At 45.2% G+C, this 19,644-nt stretch overlaps 1 protein-coding gene across 1 annotated transcript in view; it reads left to right on the top strand.

The window, feature by feature from the left end:
• LOC134540717 (HEAT repeat-containing protein 5B) overlaps positions 1-19,644 on the top strand; it is a 210,230-nt gene that overhangs the window by 171,755 nt on the left and 18,831 nt on the right. Inside the window, 6 exon segments of the mRNA XM_063383611.1 lie at positions 68-230; positions 2,911-3,026; positions 6,526-6,819; positions 8,910-9,146; positions 13,111-13,262; positions 16,922-17,135. Coding sequence (XP_063239681.1) covers positions 68-230; positions 2,911-3,026; positions 6,526-6,819; positions 8,910-9,146; positions 13,111-13,262; positions 16,922-17,135 — 1,176 coding nt within the window.

Genomic DNA, 19,644 nt, shown 5'->3' with positions numbered 1-19,644 from the left:
GCGGATCAGCGTCGCGGCGGAGCGAACGGCGCTGGGGAAGTGGTGACGTGCGGACTGCGTGTGACAGGCATCAGCATGGAGGCGCTGTGCAGCCCGCGCTCCACGGAGCCGCTGGAGAGCGTCGTGACGTGCCTGCAGGCGCTCTACACGCTGCTGGACTCTGAGTGGCCGCGCTCCCTGCTCACGAGCGACACGTCTCTCGGCATCGAGCTGTGCAACGTCCTGCACAGGTGCGCAACGCTCACGCACGCACGTTTATTAATGTTGTAACATGCCCACCAACAGCCGAGGGCTTCAGCGGTGGGCACGACACACATGCACAAGGACAACATATAAATAATACAAACAAAATACAAACAAACAAATAAAGTTTAAAATATACCTATTAAGGATAAACATCAAAATATGAAATGCATAAAAAGAAATACAAAGCATAGACATTATAATAAAATTACTAATTGCCGACATTTACACATTTACACACGTTCAGCTGGAATTTTGAAGGCATTTAATAATGTTCGCAGGCTTTCACTGCCATTTTTTCTGAAGTAGCTTGGCCTCGGGGTTGTAGCCGCACGTCCTTGGTGAATGATTCACCCTGACGTTTCGGTCGACATTGCAGTCGCCATCATCAGGGGGTGGTTACCTACGTAGGCCCCTGATGATGGCGACTGCAATGTCGACCGAAACGTCGGTAAATTATTCGCCAAGGACGCGGCTACAACCCAGAAGCCAAGCTACTGTAAAGGCATATTTACCAGTCCAGAGAAGCACGTTAGACTTCAGTTCTTATATATTTTTCAAATTATTTATTTTTATTTTTATTTATTTATTCAGTTTTTTATCTGTAGTTCCCATATGGAGGTAAGGACTCCGGGATATAGAACAAGTCAAAAATACAAATATATACATATACTGTACAACCACAAAAACTAAATATTACAGAGTATTTTTACATTTTTATTTTCGTGTGATGAGCCTGCAGCCAAAATTTGTTCGAATTCCAACTCATTCCATATAAAGATTGCATTTTTTTTTCTGGAGAAAATTTTGACGTCACATATTTGCTTTTTTTTTTTAAATTAAAAAAAGTGAGACAAATACCTATCCAAAATTGTAGTTTTTACCATACTAACTGCACTGTGTTCATTCTCTAGCTTGTTTCCACAGCTATGTCACAAATACAAAATTACTTTTTTATACAGGGTGGCAAGCAACAGGGAAAACATAGGTTTTTTTCCTGAACAGGGAATAGTCAGGTAATTTCTTAGGTAGTCAGGGAATATATATATTTTTTAATGATTAGGTTACTGAAAAAATTAAATTATAACAGAAATTTTATTTTTAATTGTACTGGTAACACATATATATCTCTTCCCCCTTTTCCACCCTGTATCTTAGTGTCAAAAAGAGGTTTTTCTCCCATTCCTTTTTGCTTGTAATTTCAACCTTGTGCGTTAACTTCAGAACCATCGACAGTAGTGCGATAAAATAATTGATGGCTTCATGTTGCAATGGGAAGTGTGATATGCCTACAATTTGTGATTTTGAATGTGAATTTTTGATGGTTATTGACCATGTAAAACCAAAATGCACAGCCCATATTCTTGATCGAATGACTTGCAGATAACTTTGTCTGACTATTGAATCCCGGCGCTGCACAGCAGATGTAATGCTGTCGTAGGTAGTAACACGAGAAATAAACACACAGACGAACAGTCTTCCTGTATACACAGTATCCACAAGTCCAAACAAAACTTCATTACATTCACAGAAATCTAATCTCATAATGTGTTTGAAAGTCAGTGAATGCTGTTTTGATTATAGAATGAACTTTGTACCATGTTCATAGATAGAAAAAATTAATTTACTTTGTTTATTAGGGATGTTCCTAATTTTTTAAAGTTCTTCGTGATTATTCCAAATGAATCAGTCTTAGACAATTTTATTACAATAAAATATTATATAATGTACAAAATTTAGCATGTTGACAATAGAATATTTTGGTAGACTGAGTATTTTGAAGCATTTCAATGTTATATCTGTCAAATATGTACTATTATAAATAACACCGAAAGCCCAGTTTTAAAAATAAATAGACACAAATAATTTTGTGGTCAGGGAAAATGGCAGGGAATTGCTTGCCAACCTGTAGTGTAATTTTCAAAGTGTGGCTCCGTAAATGTCAGCGATCGGCCAAGTGAAATGGAGCCCCAAGCAGCAGAACTGAAGCTGCTTCATGTGTATCTGTGGTGACGGGGAGACGCGATTGTGGGAGGTGCGATTGTGGGAGGTACCGTTGTGGCAGGTGTCGTGGGAGGTTTCGTGGGAGGGGTCATTGTGGGAGGTGTCGTGGGAGGTTTTGTGGGAGGGGTCATTGTGGGAGGTGTCGTGGGAGCTTTTGTGGGAGGTTTTGTGGGAGGGGTCGTGGGAGGGGTCATTGTGGGAGGGGTCGTGTGAAATTTCGTGGGAGGTGTCGTGGGAGGGGTCATTGTGGGAGGGGTCATTGTGGGAGGGGTCATTGTGGGAGGTGTCGTGGGAGGTTTCGTGGGAGGGGTCGTGGGAGGTTTCGTGGGAGGGGTCATTGTGGAAGGGGTCATGGGAGGTTTCGTGGGAGGGGTCATTGTGGGAGGTTTTGTGGGAGGGGTCATTGTGGGAGGTGTCGTGGGAGGTTTTGTGGGAGGGGTCGTGGGAGGGGTCATTGTGGGAGGGGTCGTGTGAAATTTCGTGGGAGGGGTCATTGTGGGAGGGGTCATTGTGGGAGGTGTCGTGGGAGGTTTCGTGGGAGGGGTCATTGTGGAAGGGGTCATGGGAGGTTTCGTGGGAGGGGTCATTGTGGGAGGTGTCGTGGGAAGGGTCATTGTGGGAGGTGTTGTTGTGGGAGGTGCGACTGTGGGAGGTGTGTTGCAGGCTGCTGCTGACGAGGGACAGCCCGGCCGCCCAACTGCTCGTCATGGACGTCCTCGGCCAGGTGGTGAAGGCAGCGCGGGAGAGCCTCGACTCCCGCAAGAGGAAGAAACTCAAAGGTAAACTCGGCCGGCATTCAGCTAGTTGCTCGTCCAGTGTGCTGTGCGTGCGTTACGGGTAATGCTTGAGAAAGAAGTAAAACAAGGCTTACCCAGGGTTAACTTGGCATTATCCAAGATCTTAGGGTAAAGCTTGAATAATCATCAAAATAAATTGAATCTGGCGATCACTCGTGTCTATATCCAACACTGGCCGGGTGGTTTCAGGTGTAATTGTAAAACAAAATGTGCTACAAAGATGTGTAAATGCAAGGCTGCAGGAAAATTTGTTTTTTCGAAGTGTCACTGCAGTTTGCCTTGCTCAAGTAATAACAATATCTTTGTTAATAATAAAATAAGTATTATTCCGTGAAAGTTCAATTTTGTGAACTATTGTCATAATTGTGATTTTGATTACCTTTTATTACAAATTTTTACATTCAAAATACCTACCTTAAAGAGATATGTTCGGTTAAGGTATTAATGTTTTGTCTGTCATAAATTCAATATATGAAACTAAAGTTATTAATCATTTGGTTTTTATAATTACTTACCCTGTCAGCATTGGGTAGACCTAGGTGTACACGGGTAAACGCCGAATCCAAATTTATTTAGGTTATTATTCGAACTTCACCCAACAAACATGGATAATGCTAAGTTCAACCAGGTAAACCTATGTTTACTTCTTCTAGCATTACTTGTAACATATAGAATAGGTTAAAATGGCACTGAACCTCCAAAAAAAATCCATTCCCGGGTGCCATTGGGACTTATCCAGCCTTTTTTTTTATGAGTAACAGTTACCTGCGGAACATGGCGTGAGTATGTAAAATCCGTTTTGTAGGACATTGCGTGTGCTGTGTGTATGTGATTCTGGTCGTTAGAACGCTGGACGTGCGTGTTGACTCGTGATTGGACGATCTCGTCGGGAAAGGTTCATGTACTTCACAAGCGAGCTCTCTTCCGTGAGGCTTGCAGTGGCGAACACAAGGATACAGTGGAGACGCACAACAACTCCGAAATACCACAACGCCGAAATGCCAAATTGACTACAACGCCGACAGCTAGAAAACTGCTGTGTACCACAATGCCGAATTACTACAACGCCGAAATACACTAACGCCGAAAAATGTCATTGCAGGACTGCCACAAAGGTTAGGTTAGGTTATACTAGGTTAGGTTAGACTAGGTTAGGTTAGACTAGGTTAGGTTAGACTAGGCTAGGTTAGACTAGGTTAAGTTAGGTTAGGTTATATTACGCTAGGTTAGGTTAGGTTAGGTAAGGTTAGGTTTGATTGTGGTATTTCGGCGTTATGGTACATTTAAGAAACACACAAATTCATTCAGTTGTTATTTCGGCATTGTGGTACACAGCAGTTTTCTAGCTGTTGGCGTTGTGGTCAATTTTGACATTCGGCGTTACAGTATTTCGGCGTGGTAACGACCCGGATACAGCGTATCCATGGGCATTGTATCCATGCTGCTACGTGCCAGTGTGTTGACCTTCCACCGAGGTGACTTGGGTTTGATTCTCAGAGTTTTTTTTTAAGGTTTTCTCAAACGTCTGCTAACTACAGGATGACTTGCGAAATTTTCTCAGGTATTGTAATTTTACTCACTACCGCATAATTCTCCCTTCAGGGCACCCCTTTCAGAAGTCCGTCTTTCACTGAGTGATACCCCATCCTTAGTTTTGCTTCTTACTGTCCCCTTCATCTCCGTGCAGAAGAGTGAGATTGAGTTAAAAAAAAATTTTTTTACATCCTTTTACTATAGTTTTTTACATTTTATATATCCCTGCACATCCAAATTATTTTACATTGTCGTATTTACCGTGAATGTGATACACATTTGCTTTATTTAAAACTCTACTATGTAGGACCTGGGTGGTAAAGCGGGAAGATCATTTAGAGTCTGGTTTTCGTTCTTTGAGAAAGCTTAAAATGTGGTAGACTTTATTAGTTTCTAGCAGGCTTCCTCATGATAGTCCTGTTTTCCTCTACGTACAGTGTGGGTTGCACAGGACCTTCTGGGGAGTGCAGAGATTCTGAGATCCTGGTTCAAATATCTTCAACTTGCTCAGGGGCGAAGCCAGGGGGGGGGGTTTTAGGGGTTCTAAACCCCCCCCCCCCCTTAGCCACAATTATTTTTTTCTTATCTGAAAGCAGGTTAGCTAAAAGCCTGGGTGTCTTACTGCTATCACCGGCCACTGCACTGGAGGGGAAGAGTAAGCGAGCCCTACCGATTCTCCTTCCCTTCCCCTACCCCTGTCGCGAGCAGAAGCTATAAGGTTGTGACGCCGTGACGGGTCCCAAGCTTTCAAATATCTTACACCTACTGTATTTAACCAGCGCGGTAATTATAAGCAGGTGTTGACTTGGCTTCCAAAAGTGTAAGGATCGCTGTGCGTGTATAGCATTTGAGACGATGACATTATGTCATGTAACTCTTCAAGCTAAAGCTAATTGTTTCCAGGAATAGATCAGTTCTGCTGAAACCCAACCCTTTTTATTCCTTTTTTTTGTATTGTCGAGCTTCGAGCATGATTTAATATTTTGAGTGGACGTAAACAAGGCACTTGGATTGATAAAAATATCTTTAATTAATATCTTACTTCATCACTCAAAGAATTTTTTTATTAAAAAATTAATAATATTTTTACCATTACAGTATTTAAAGTTAAGTACCGAAAACTGCTAAAATAGCACCATTTTACACCTTAAAATCCAAATTTTTTCCGGGGGTGGATACCGGACTCACCCGTTTAATAGGGGGGGGGGGGGAACCATGCTTCTTAACCCCCCCCCCACCAATTCACAAATCCTGGCTACTGACAACTCTCATATTCACCTTAATGCATCTTTAGTATTCAATACTGTGTTACTTTATTAATTTCACCACAATTGTTCATGTAATTGCTCCTTAGACCTATTTGACCATAGTGCATTTCAACGAATTAAAAAAACACTTCTGAATTACTTCCAAACGTTTCCTTTAAGTCAAGAAGACCATAAAATATATATAAATAAAAATTTAAACATTCGTTGATTCAAAATCTTAAATCTCCTAAATTTCTTCACCGATTGGTTTAAAATTTTGAAACAACGTTGTGATTTTATATACTTCTGTACGTGTGTCACACCTGTGACAGGTAAAAAGATAGATAAAAATATAGATGGGTAAAAACATAGATTTTTAATATTTTCATTGCTATTGACTATAAAGTGATATATATATATATATATATATATATATATATATATATACCGACATAGATATAAGTACATAGAAGAGGGAGCTAGAGAGAGAGGGAAATATGTGTATGTGTGTGTGCGTGTGTGTGTGTGTGTGTATAAAATGAAAGATAGAGGTAGAGAATTAGAGGGAGAGATAAAGATGCTTTGCATAGCAACATATGCCAGCCATTAGCTAGTGAAATATAAAATATGAAACTTCCTGCTCGGATATGTGGATGGTCGAGGAATGACGGCAGGAGCGACGTGTGGTCGGCTGGCTGCAGAGATGGTGCCGGCCAACCAGGAGAGCGAGCTGGCGCAGGAGGTGGACCTGCTGGGCGAGGGTGGCAGCAGTGGGGAGATCGCCCCGGGCGGCAGCCTCGTGTTTGCCGTGCTGGAGGTGTGCCTGTGCCTGCTGGTGCGACAGCTGCCTGCCCTCAACCCGGGCCCCGCCCCGCCCCCGGGCTCCGCCGCCACCCGCGGGGCCTCGCAGCAGCCGCCCTCCGAGGAGGCGGGCCGCCTGGTGGCTGCCGCCCTCGCCGCCATGGAGGGCCTGCCCCGCCTCTGCTCGCCCCGAGGTGCGCCTCTCGACCGCCCTCAACCGCCCTCCCATTGTCCCGCTCTCCCATCTCTCACGCCCTCCCATCTCTCATGCTCTCCCATCTCTCCCGCTCTCCCGCTCTCCATCTCTTACACTCTCCATCCCTCCCACTCTCCCATCTCTCACGCTCTCCCATCTCTCACGCTCTCCTATCACTCCCGCTCTCCCATCACTCCCGCTCTCCCATCTCTCCCGCTCTCCCATCTCTCACGCCCTCCCATCACTCACACTCTCCCGCTCTCCCGGTCTTCTGCTCTCCCGCTCTCCATCTCTTACACTCTCCATCTCTCCATCTCTCACGCTCTCCCATCTCTCACGCACTCCCATCTCTCACGCTCTCCCGCTCTCCCGGTCTTCTGCTCTCCCGCTCTCCATCTCTTACACTCTCCATCTCTCCATCTCTCACGCTCTCCCATCTCTCACGCTCTCCCATCTCTCACGCTCTCCCATCACTCACGCTCTCCCGCTCTCCCGGTCTTCTGCTCTCCCGCTCTCCATCTCTTACACTCTCCATCTCTCCATCTCTCACGCTCTCCCATCTCTCACGCTCTCCCATCTCTCCCGCTCTCCCATCACTCCCGCTCTCCCATCTCTCCCGCTCTCCCATCTCTCACGCCCTCCCATCACTCACGCTCTCCCGCTCTCCCGGTCTTCTGCTCTCCCGCTCTCCATCTCTTACACTCTCCATCTCTCCATCTCTCACGCTCTCCCATCTCTCACGCACTCCCATCTCTCACGCTCTCCCGCTCTCCCGGTCTTCTGCTCTCCCGCTCTCCATCTCTTACACTCTCCATCTCTCCATCTCTCCCATCTCTCCCGCTCTCCCATCACTCCCACTCTCCCATCTCTCCCGCTCTCCCATCTCTCACGCCCTCCCATCACTCACGCTCTCCCGCTCTCCCGGTCTTCTGCTCTCCCGCTCTCCATCTCTTACACTCTCCATCTCTCCCGCTCTCCCATCTCTCACGCCCTCCCATCACTCACGCTCTCCTGCTCTCCCGGTCTTCTGCTCTCCCGCTCTCCATCTCTTACACTCTCCATCTCTCCATCTCTCACGCTCTCCCATCTCTCACGCACTCCCATCTCTCACGCTCTCCCGCTCTCCCGGTCTTCTGCTCTCCCGCTCTCCATCTCTTACACTCTCCATCTCTCCCGCTCTCCCATCTCTCCCGCTCTCCCATCACTCCCGCTCTCCCATCTCTCCCGCTCTCCCATCTCTCACGCCTTCCCATCACTCACGCTCTCCCGCTCTCCCGGTCTTCTGCTCTCCCGCTCTCCATCTCTTACACTCTCCATCTCTCCCGCTCTCCCATCTCTCACGCCCTCCCATCACTCACGCTCTCCTGCTCTCCCGGTCTTCTGCTCTCCCGCTCTCCATCTCTTACACTCTCCATCTCTCCATCTCTCACGCTCTCCCATCTCTCACGCTCTCCCATCACTCACGCTCTCCCATCTCTCATGCTCTCTCACTCTCCCACTGCAACAGGCAACCACTAGACAGTTTCTCTCCCCATATGGTGGTCATGACATCCACTAAAAGCTTTCCGATGGGCAAAATCTGTAAATTATTGCTCAGTAATAATGTTCGCAGGCTTTCACGGCCATCGTCTGAAGTAGCGTGGCTGCTGGGTTGTAGCCGCGTCCTTGCGGAATAACTCACCGACGTTTCAGTCGACATTGCAGTGGGTAACTGCTCCCTGATGATGGCGACTGCAATGTCGACCGAAACGTCGGTGAATCATTCGCCAAGGACACGGCTACAACTCAGCAGCCACGCTACTATTGCTCAATGAGTTGTGCTCTCATCTTTTAGCTTCTTTCAACCACCATACTTCCAATTGAATATACGTATACCGGATTTATGTTCCCATTTTAGTGTCAGTACCTGTGCACTCAGGAACATGAAAGCTCTTGAGATTTTTAATGGCCTACCTCCATTTAAAAAATACGTATGGAAGGAATCACAAGTTAAGAAAATATCTGCCTACGTTTTTTATTTATTGCTAAAATACACATTTTACACTCTATCTGTATTGGGTACAGCGAAGTGAGGGTGTGTTTGTCCAGGGGCTGTGTCAGTGCTGCCAACCATCCTGTACCTGACCACGAGCGTGCTGAAGGAGTGCGCCACCAAAGGCGCACACGACCCCACCGTGCTGGCCACGTCTGTTCCCGTGTCGGCCGCCCTGCACGCCCTGCGCACCCTCATCACGGACAAGTACTGCAAGGACGCGCGCTGCGCCGAGGACTGGACCGTGCTCCTGCAGAGCGCGCTGGCCAAGGTCATAGACCTCACCAAGACAGGTGAGCTCCGCAGTTACTGTCGACGGCCACAGCGCTTTGTACCAGGGGTGTTTTTGGTCAGGCGTTATCCCAGCATTTGCACGAAGCGATTACAGAAAACCACACAAAAAAAAAAAAAAAAAAAAGGGTCTGTAAAGTCGGTTTACGGACGATAGTTTAACGTGACGTCATTCATAACAAAACATTGATGAAATGATTGCATACTTTTATGAATAAAAATCGAATCATTTTTATTTTAATAATAAAAGAATAAATACTTGAAATTATACTAGTAATCAGATTTTTAAAATGCAAGAATAATTAACCTTTATTGCTGAAATTGTTGTTGTAATAAGCAATGAAAACCACATTAACTTTTCACTTCACTTTATAAACAGTCAAGTGGAAGAGAGAGAGATGCGGCGCAAGCGTACATCGAACGTAATGGGACACAGCGTAACGGAACAATATGTGTAACGGGACACAGCGTAATGGAACAATGTGTGTAATGGGACACTCTTTCGTGCGTGCAGCCGGCGTTCATCAATTTATTAGACTTCACGTAAAAAAAAAACCAACACCCGGAAATGACTAACCAGGTTTCGAAGTCAAGTCCTCTGTAATGTGGGTTTAGTGATTGCCAATCTTGCTACATCTTGGTTTTCGTTTGAATGATAACCTTTTTTTTTTTTTGTAGACCTGTGCGGATACTAGAATTTTCGATTACGAATAGTTTATTACAGTGAAACCTGGTAAATGCGATATTCGTTAATCCGAAATCCTCGTTATTCCAAACCTGTTTAAATCCCAGCAACATGAGTAGGATGTTCAGTGTTAAATTGATTGTTTGTTTATTACGAAATATGGATAATATGTAATTCGAAGTTCCATTGTGGCACAAAACTAGTTTCGTGTATATTTAAGATCTGATAATACAAAGCGTTAAAGTGAAACCCTGTATTTGGGTTCTCTGTATTCATATTTCCCGTAGTCGACATTTTCTTTAGATCACATTTACGTGTCTTTAAATGCAGTGCAATACTTTCCCTCAAATTACACTGAAAATTACAGTAGAACCCTGTTATAATGTTTTTCAAGGGAATACAAGAAAAAAACATTATAAGCAGGAAAACGTTATAAGCAGGAAATCTCAATTTAGCACTTAACAATGTTCGAGCTTTGTACCAATGTACTCATCAAGCTATGTAAACAACTTTAATGTTAAAACCAAAGATAGTATACTTGATACATGAATTTTCTGAAACAAGCCAACAATTTTTCAACTTCATCTTGTTCCGTGGTTAAATTTTGTTTGTCTTTAAAGATACACTGCCACATTCTTTGTAAAATTGTCTTACGATTCATGACGACAACATTAAGAATGAGAACGTCTACTCCTTTGCCACCTGAAAATGTTTAATTTTGGGATTCCTACGTATGAATGAAAAAAAAAAAATTATTTGTAAGCAATAGAAAACACTTTTAGTTATGCCCTCGCACAATGGTTGGCAACTTAAATATCGTAGGACTATGTACGTGCATCTGAATACCCACTGGAATGGCAAGGAAGAGAAGAGTTGACTAAGGATGCCAACTGACACGTAACTATGAACATTGTATACCTTCAGTATATTGCATAAAATTGTATTTTAACAAACTTCATGTATTGTATGGCAGTGATTGTAAACATAAACATACATAAAGGAAACTTTTTATCGTAAGTGTTGGAATAATTTGGTTTTAAAACATTTTTTCCCCATTTATTGAATGAGAAAGCAAACATTATAAGCAGGAAATTACACTATTTATGAATGCTATATGCAGGAAATAAATACATTGTCCTTATGGGGGAAATCTTGGGACTTTAAAAATATGACATCATAAGCAGGAAAACATTATATGCAGGAACATTATAACAGGGTTCTACTGTACTTTCTTCCCGCTTTTCACGTTTCTTTTTCTAAATAAAAACCTGGTTGTATTTACATAAAACTAATTTAAGACTTTCTCACAGAATACAATTTCCCATAAAATATGATTGAATGTTTCAATCCTGCCATTTTCTCCTATAGATGTTCCATGTACATTATTATTCCTGATGTTGATGTTTCCCGAAAACTTTGTTTCTCGTATTAAACTTCTTTTTTTTTAAGTAGTAAATGCATTATTCGTTAGGAAATTACAGTTTACTTATTTAATAACAGGAATATGATGATGTCCAATGTTAAAATTCTCTTTGAGACACGTTGTAAATTATTGTTTCGTTGCTGCTGGTTGGCATCATGTTTGGTTAGGTTGATGCCTGTATAGAGTGCGCACACGTAGTTGAGTATCGATAACGATAGCTTGCTGATTGCATTCAGCATGCGGACTTGGTCTTTTGCCGAGTGAGTTAATTCAAAGACCCGCACTCTTTCGTGGTTAGTGTGTACCGCGATGATAGTTATCAGTACGCTACATTAGTTGTGTCACATTTGGGTTACGGTTTTTGATGTCATTTGATTTTTAAGTTCATATAAATATTTTTGTACTATAATATTTATTAACTAGTTTTATAGAGAGTCAAATAAAATTGAGATTAAATGCAAAAGTAGAATATTTGTTTGATGTGTAAATTCTTATTCAAAAACTTATTAAACACCAAAATTTTTTTGTACATTTTTACAATAAAAAAAATTAATTTAATCAAACGTAAATTTAAACCTTTTGCGGTTTTTTGATGTCGTGTATTTTCCGCTTGGCTTGAATATTGATGGTATATTAGTAGGCTATTAGACATTAAATTTTTCTTTAATGTTGAAGAAAGAATACATTCATGAAATGAGGTACTTATGTTTTAGAGAAGTTTGAGAGTTTTCCCTTAAAATTCACTTTCCTGCAATACTGACACGTAAACAATCAAAGCCTTTGACCAGTCATGTGGCTTTGTACAAAGTGTGTTTAAAAAAAATAAGAAGCGAGCCAAATAGTTAATTTTTTTTTCCACCTAAATCTTCTCAGTGATCTAGTAGATATGTAATAAGTTGTAGCACCACGCATTCAAAATTGTAAATAATTTTTTGTTAACATTTATCTAGGCCAAGCATGTTTTAACTTAAGAGAATGCTCTTATCCAGTACATTGTAGTACATAATACCATAGAAATGCACATATTTTTTATTTTGTTTTGACATTTCGTGCAAATTAAGTATGTGAAGTATGGTTATTACGAAACCTGGTTATTACAAAGTGGGTAAATCTCTGTCTCCTCAGGTTTGTATTAATGAGGTTTCATTGTATTTGTATGTATTTGTATTTTTTATTTTTTTGCTTGCGAATACTTGACATAACATACCTCTTTGTCATACACCAACGTTCACTGTTGAGGTTTAATTCATTTGTGTATTATGAATACCCGTTTTTGATGTTTTAATGAGACTTCATGATCAAAAACCATGAACAATAAGCAACCTTTTTAAACATGCAACAACTATTCAAAGGTTTTTTGGCCGTGCAGCGTTGCCAAGTTTCAAATAGGCTGCGCACCGTGCTTTTTTCCCAACACCCATTTCATATAAAAAAATTGTGTACACGTTACTCGGGTGAATATGGTGCTTTGGAGTTGTGTAAAAAATCATAAATGATGTAGTGTGCGCGTGCAATTGGACGTAGTTATGCAAAAAGGAACCAACCAACAATTTTGTTATATTTTATTTGAAAATAAATTAAAATAGTACAAGGTTGATCGTACCGTCGTTGCTACTATTATATCAGTATTTATACTAGACCATTAAAATTATACCCACATTATATTATCAATAGGAGAATTACAATTTATAATTAACTTTATCTTCAAAATACTCAGAATAGGTTTCATGTCGGCTGGTTCCTTTTTGCATAACTACGTCCAATTGTGCCAGTTGTTGGGATCCCCACAGCGCAAGTTGTGTCGCAGTGTCGGATCGCGGGCTCTCAGTGTGGCCGTGCGCCGTGCTTGTTTGCGCAGGCAGCGAAGACACGAAGCTGGACGAGGTGACGATGATGCTGGCCCTGGCGGTGTTCGTGCTCCACGCGCCGTCCAAGGTCGTGTGCGCGCCCAACCTGCAGTATCCGTGCATCAACCAGTTCCGGCAGTGCCTGCAGAGCAGCAATGTCATGGTGAGCGCCTGTTCGGTCCTGAGCGGTCGCGTGGCGGGCAGTCTTCAGGGCGGGGGCAGGGTGTCCACAGTTAGTACTACACGCCCAAGCCAACTGTGGTCCCGGGAAAAATGTGAACTACCCAAGGTCAGACGGACCCCTCCCTCCGTCGTCATCCCTTCCACCACACTGTCCCCTCCTTTCCCTAGTCCGCCTCAAGGGTCGGAGCGTATCATGTCGCGGGTGGGACGGCAAGTAGAGTTGTCACCATACCCCTCCTCATTCCCCACCCCTCTCTCACTGCGACACTAGCGCTCCCGTCACTCCCCTCCTCGGGATCACAGTTGGCTTGGGCGTGTAGTACTTTCGTACTAGATCTGGTACTTTTATAACCTTTTTAGTGGTCTAGTACATTTACTCTCAGATCTAGTACTTTTTTCTTTTTTTTTTCTCTCTGTAATATAATAATATTACAGTAACTCCAATATGTTTTTTATTATTAAGCGTAATTATTTTTAAAAACCCATGGAATGTATGTGTGTGTGTGTCGTGTGATATTTAAGTTCGAGCATTGCAATGTCATAATAACTTCCTAAATTGTTAAAACCATAACAAATTATAATTTAGTACTTTTTTTTTTTTTTCAAATCTAGTACTTTTTTCTCGCCTAAGTTGGTACGAAATTTTTTTTTCCTTGTGGACACCCTGGGTGGGGGTAGAGCCCGCGGACGCGACCAGTCTCTGATAGGAGTCGGCGAGTACTCGAAAAATGTTCGATATTCGCGAATATTTGGGTATTCGATGTTCATGAATATTTTGATATTCTATTTGACATTTCAAATCATGCGTGCGTGCAGATGCATGCAGGTGACCGCAATTTGTTAAGAAGTAGTTCGACCATGATTATTTTATAAATTTGTTGGTAAAGACTACAATTTTATTATTAAACCTTAACATTAATAAATCTAACTGAACATCATTGAATAGCTTTAAATCACATAGTTGTTAGGTAAACATTCTCTTGTTTACTCATAGTTAACCAGTTTCAAAATACAAGTATTCAAAAACAAACCTGTGCAGGTATTTGTTACGATACCGCCGATTACCTGTTCCGATACCTTGTGATCAGTAGAGAACTGAATATTGGCTGGTATCTGATACCAGTATCAAGTTCCGGAACAACTCTATTCTTTACTTTATCGTAAAGTGTTCAATTGTTATGGCAAGTAATGTAAGGCACTCATTTCAATTATATAATTATTTTTTTTCTGATTTAGCTTGTGATTCGTGCATCTTATGTTAATTGGTGAATATTTGGTCAAATGAGAGCGGGGCTTATGTAGGCCTGTGTGAACAGATCTTCTCATTCGTTTCTGTTGTTTGGGCGGCGGTTGGCGAGTTGGGCGGCGGTGTACGAGTTGGGTGGCGGTGTACGAGTTGGGCGGAGGTTGGCGAGTTGGGCGGCGGTGTACGAGTTGGGCGGCGGTGTACGAGTTGGGCGGCGTTTGGCGAGTTGGGCGGCGGTGTACGAGTTGGGCGGCGGTGTACGAGTTGGGCGGTGGTGTACGAGTTGGGTGGCGGTTGGCGAGTTGGACGGCGGTTGGCGAGTTGGGCGGCGGTTGGCGAGTAGGGCGGCGGTTGGCGAGTAGGGCGGCGGTTGGCGTGTAGGGCGGCGGTTGGCGAGTAGGACGGCGGTTGGCGTGTTGGGCGGCGGTGTACGAGTTGGGCGGCGGTTGGCGAGTTGGGCGGCGGTTGGCGAGTAGGGCGGCGGTTGGCGAGTAGGGCGGCGGTTGGCGAGTTGGGCGGCGGTTGGCGAGTAGGGCGGCGGTTGGCGTGTAGGGCGGCGGTTGGCGAGTTGGGCGGCGGTGTACGAGTTGGGCGGCGGTTGGCGAGTTGGGCGGCGGTTGGCGAGTTGGGCGGCGGTGTACGAGTTGGGCGGCGGTGTACGAGTTGGGCGGACGTTGGCGAGTTGGGCGGCGGTGTACGAGTTGGGCGGCGGTGTACGAGTTGGGCGGCGTTTGGCGAGTTGGGCGGCGGTGTACGAGTAGGGCGGCGGTTGGCGAGTTGGGCGGCGGTTGGCGAGTAGGGCGGCGGTTGGCGAGTAGGGCGGCGGTTGGCGAGTTGGGCGGCGGTTGGCGAGTAGGGCGGCGGTTGGCGAGTAGGGCGGCGGTTGGCGTGTAGGGCGGCGGTTGGCGAGTAGGGCGGCGGTTGGCGTGTTGGGCGGCGGTGTACGAGTTGGGCGGCGGTTGGCGAGTAGGGCGGCGGTTGGCCAGTTGGGCGGCGGTTGGCGAGTAGGGCGGCGGTTGGCGAGTTGGGCGGCGGTTGGCGAGTTGGGCGGCGGTTGGCGAGTAGGGCGGCGGTTGGCGAGTAGGGCTGCGGTTGGCGAGTAGGGCGGCGGTTGGCGAGTAGGGCGGCGGTTGGCGAGTTGGGCGGCGGTTGGCGAGTAGGGCGGCGGTTGGCGAGTAGGGCGGCGGTTGGCGAGTTGGGCGGCGGTTGGCGAGTTGGGCGGCGGTTGGCGAGTTGGGCGGCGGTTGGCGAGTTGGGCGGCGGTTGGCGAGTAGGGCGGCGGTTGGCGAGTAGGGCGGCGGTTGGCGAGTAGGGCGGCGGTTGGCGAGTAGGGCGGCGGTTGGCGAGTTGGGCGGCGGTTGGCGAGTTGGGCGGCGGTTGGCGAGTAGGGCGGCGGTTGGCGAGTTGGGCGGCGGTTGGCGAGTTGGGCGGCGGTTGGCGAGTAGGGCGGCGGTTGGCGAGTAGGGCGGCGGTTGGCGAGTTGGGCGGCGGTTGGCGAGTTGGGCGGCGGTGTACGAGTTGGGCGGGGGTGTACGAGTTGGGCGGCGGTTGGCGAGTAGGGCGGCGGTTGGCGAGTTGGGCGGCAGTTGGCGAGTAGGGCGGCGGTTGGCGAGTTGGGCGGCGGTTGGCGAGTTGGGCGGCGGTTGGCGAGTAGGGCGGCGGTTGGCGTGTTGGGCGGCGGTTGGCGAGTTGGGCGGCGGTTGGCGAGTAGGGCGGCGGTTGGCGAGTAGGGCGGCGGTTGGCGAGTAGGGCGGCGGTTGGCGAGTATGGCGGCGGTGTGCGAGTTGGGCGGCGGTGTACGAGTTGGGCGGCGGTGTACGAGTTGGGCGGCGGTGTACGAGTTGGGCGGCGGTCGGCGAGTTGGGCGGCGGTCTGCGAGTTGGGCGGAGGTTGGCGAGTTGGGCGGAGGTTGACGAGTTGGGCGGAGGTTGGCGAGTTGGGCGGCGGTTGGCGAGTAGGGCGGCGGTTGGCGAGTTGGACGGCGGTTGGCGAGTTGGACGGCGGTTGGCGAGTTGGACGGCGGTTCGCGAGTTGGACGGCGGTTGGCGAGTTGGGCGGCGGTTGGCGAGTTGGGCGGCGGTGTACGAGTTGGGCGGCGGTTGGCGAGTTGGGCGGCGGTTGGCGAGTTGGGCGGCGGTGTACGAGTTGGGCGGCGGTGTACGAGTTGGGCGGCGGTTGGCGAGTTGGGCGGCGGTTGTCGAGTTGGGCGGCGGTTGGCGAGTTGGGCGGCGGTGTACGAGTTGGGCGGCGGTTGGCGAGTTGGGCGGCGGTTGGCGAGTTGGGCGGCGGTTGGCGAGTTGGGCGGCGGTTGGCGAGTTGGGCGGCGGTGTACGAGTTGGGCGGCGGTGTACGAGTTGGGCGGCGGTGAGTGAGTCGGGCGGTCGTGTCGGCAGGTGAAGCTGAAGTGCGTGCAGACGGTGCGGATCATCTTCGCGCACCAGGACCGCAACGTGTCGACGCCGTACATCCATGCGCTGGCCCCACGCGTGGTGGAGTTCCTTTGCGCGGAGGACAGCCGCCAGCCGACCGGCGACGCGCAGCTGTCGCTCACGCTCGAGTGCGTGCAGACGGTGGAGACGCTCATCGGCCTGGCGGAGCCCCCCAACCGTGAGTCGGGGCGACACGCTTCCTCGTACCACTGCCGTCTGCCGAGCGGGTGGTGCTACCCGGCTCGTCAACTTTAAATTTTATTATTTTCTAAGACCATAAAATATAGCTAAAACCCGTAGTTACGACCCCTTCGGGTTTCCGGGAATAGGGTAGTATTAAACGTTTTGGACAATCTCCCCTCCATACTCAATCCCGTTTGTCAAAATATGCCCATTTTTCACACCAAGTCAGTGTTCAGATGTCTCTAGCGAGTAATTAATAAGTTTTTGAAACTAAATGTAAATTTGCTTTAATAATGCATCTTAACAAAAACAAGAGCACTGCGAAACGCGCGGCGAAACATGTTACTTTGAGCAAGCTTTAAAGTAAATCGTACACTCGTTTCAGTAGGAAAATGGACGGAATTTTTCATCATAGTGATGATTTATTAAGTTGTGAACCGTAACTGTAAAGCAAGCCAGAGAAATTAAGAAAGTTAATGTGCCGTGACAATGCTTTCTTTATTATCGCTTTCGCGGTAGTGGTTGCAGATGTATTTTTTTTTGTCGCACACATACAAAATAAATTAAAATACAGTACCTCAGCCTCAGCCCATGCAAAATTCAGCCGAAAATGTAAATCACGCTTATCGTTGGAAAGAGGAGGCTATGGGTCACGCACAGGAACTCCAGTGTCCTGTCCCGAGCGTGACTGTTTCTGGAGCGTCACGGAGTTGCCACGGCTCGCTAAGCGAGCACCTCTACCGCTGTTGCACCTGACTGTACCAGTGGACATGTAGAGTGCAGAATGTCTGTCTAGCACTTCGGGAACATCTATGGCACAATAGGAATTTTTGACAACTTTAATATGCAAATTCTGTATGTGTTTTGTTGTTTTAAAAATTAAAAATATAATGGGTTGAACGTGTCTTCAAACCTAGATTCATGTTATTTTGCTCATATTATATTTTATTAACGACTTTTGTGGAAGAGATTAAAATTTGGAGACTTATCTTTTAAAAAATTGAATTCAACATTGAGGGTTGAGAAAAAGTGGATTCAAACTATTGCTGTTTCTAACAGAATGAGTTAACTACTAACGCTTAAACCTCGTCTGGAAATATTTGGTGACGAATATAAAAACTAATGATTCAAACTGTGTTTATAATTGATGCCTGTTTCAGGTATTTAGCAGTATTATTTTGATATTTTTGTGTAATTTTTTCCTGTGAATGTGATGAAATCAGTAATTTTGCACAAATCTAAAAACTTTTAGTAGTATTTTCTTTGCTTAACATATGTGCTGCGCTTTTTTTTTTTTTTATATAATCATGACTAGTTGAATATCAAAGAAACTTTAGTGATAGTTGGTGTTGGTACAGATTTGTTCCCAAGATAGTGCATGATGCACATTTACAGTACACTCCCGATTATCCGCGAAATTAAGTGGCAGGGCCACCACAGATAGTAAAAATCACAGATAATCCGCAAAAGAGCCGAAAATGGGAAACAACGGAAACATTAATTTTTACTTAAAAATCTAAACATTTATGTACAGTAAAAGTTATAATTAACAGTAAAAAATTTTTAAATGATGCTAAAATTTTTGTATTTTACTGAATAATTAACATACAATACATTTCAGTAATGTAAACATAAAAGTGCTCAACCATACGACTAGAAACGAAGCGCGACAGAGACAAAATCAGCAACGCATGCCAGCCTACTGCGTGTGTTCCGATAAGGCCTGTGGCGTTTTACTGTATACTGCACACAATACACTCGTCAGTAGAGTTCAAATTTGCTAACTTGTAACAAAATACAGATTTATATATGTGCTGTATTTTTTTGTAGCATGCGCGGATAATAGGGAGTTTACTGTATTAGAATATTCTAAGTGCAGTTCAGAATAGTGAAAAATGTTAGTTTTTTTGCAGTGCATGAGTGTGGTTTGATGTGCCTACATGACGTATGACGGTCGCCTCTTATGGTTTGTCTTCACGCACGATGCCTTAGAGCGTCTTCCGGTTTGTGAAACTGGCAGCCAATAGGTAGGGGCATGATTTTATGGTTTTATTATTGGGTCAACATTTTTAAAACAGGAGATTCCAGTGTTATTGTTTTCATTTTTATACAGTGTCAATATTGATAAAAATAAGTGCAGTATTCAACAAATATGAATCTAAAATTAAAATAAATTGGCAAATTTTTTGTGTGTTTGAAAAATGTGCTTACCATTAATGTCAAAATGTGTTCCTAAAAAGAGATGCAAGATCAAACAACGTTAATATTAATTTTTTCCAATCCATACATTTTCTTACAAAATTCACACCGCAAAATTATTTTGCATGAATTTACTGTAATAAGAGATAATATTTTAAAATTTGAGTTTTGTCAAACAGCTGATGGATTTCATGTGTTTAGTTACATTTTATTGCTAAATGGTAGGCATGTGCGAGAAAGACTTTTTTGAAATCGAGACGAGATCGAGAAAGCAATTTAAAAATTTTCGAGAATCGAGTCGAGAT

Source organism: Bacillus rossius, chromosome 17 (genome assembly GCF_032445375.1).
Source record: "Bacillus rossius redtenbacheri isolate Brsri chromosome 17, Brsri_v3, whole genome shotgun sequence".
Classification (NCBI taxonomy): domain Eukaryota; kingdom Metazoa; phylum Arthropoda; class Insecta; order Phasmatodea; family Bacillidae; genus Bacillus; species Bacillus rossius.
The sequence above is the reverse complement of the archived record's forward strand: the minus strand, read 5'-3'. Positions and strand labels throughout refer to the sequence as shown.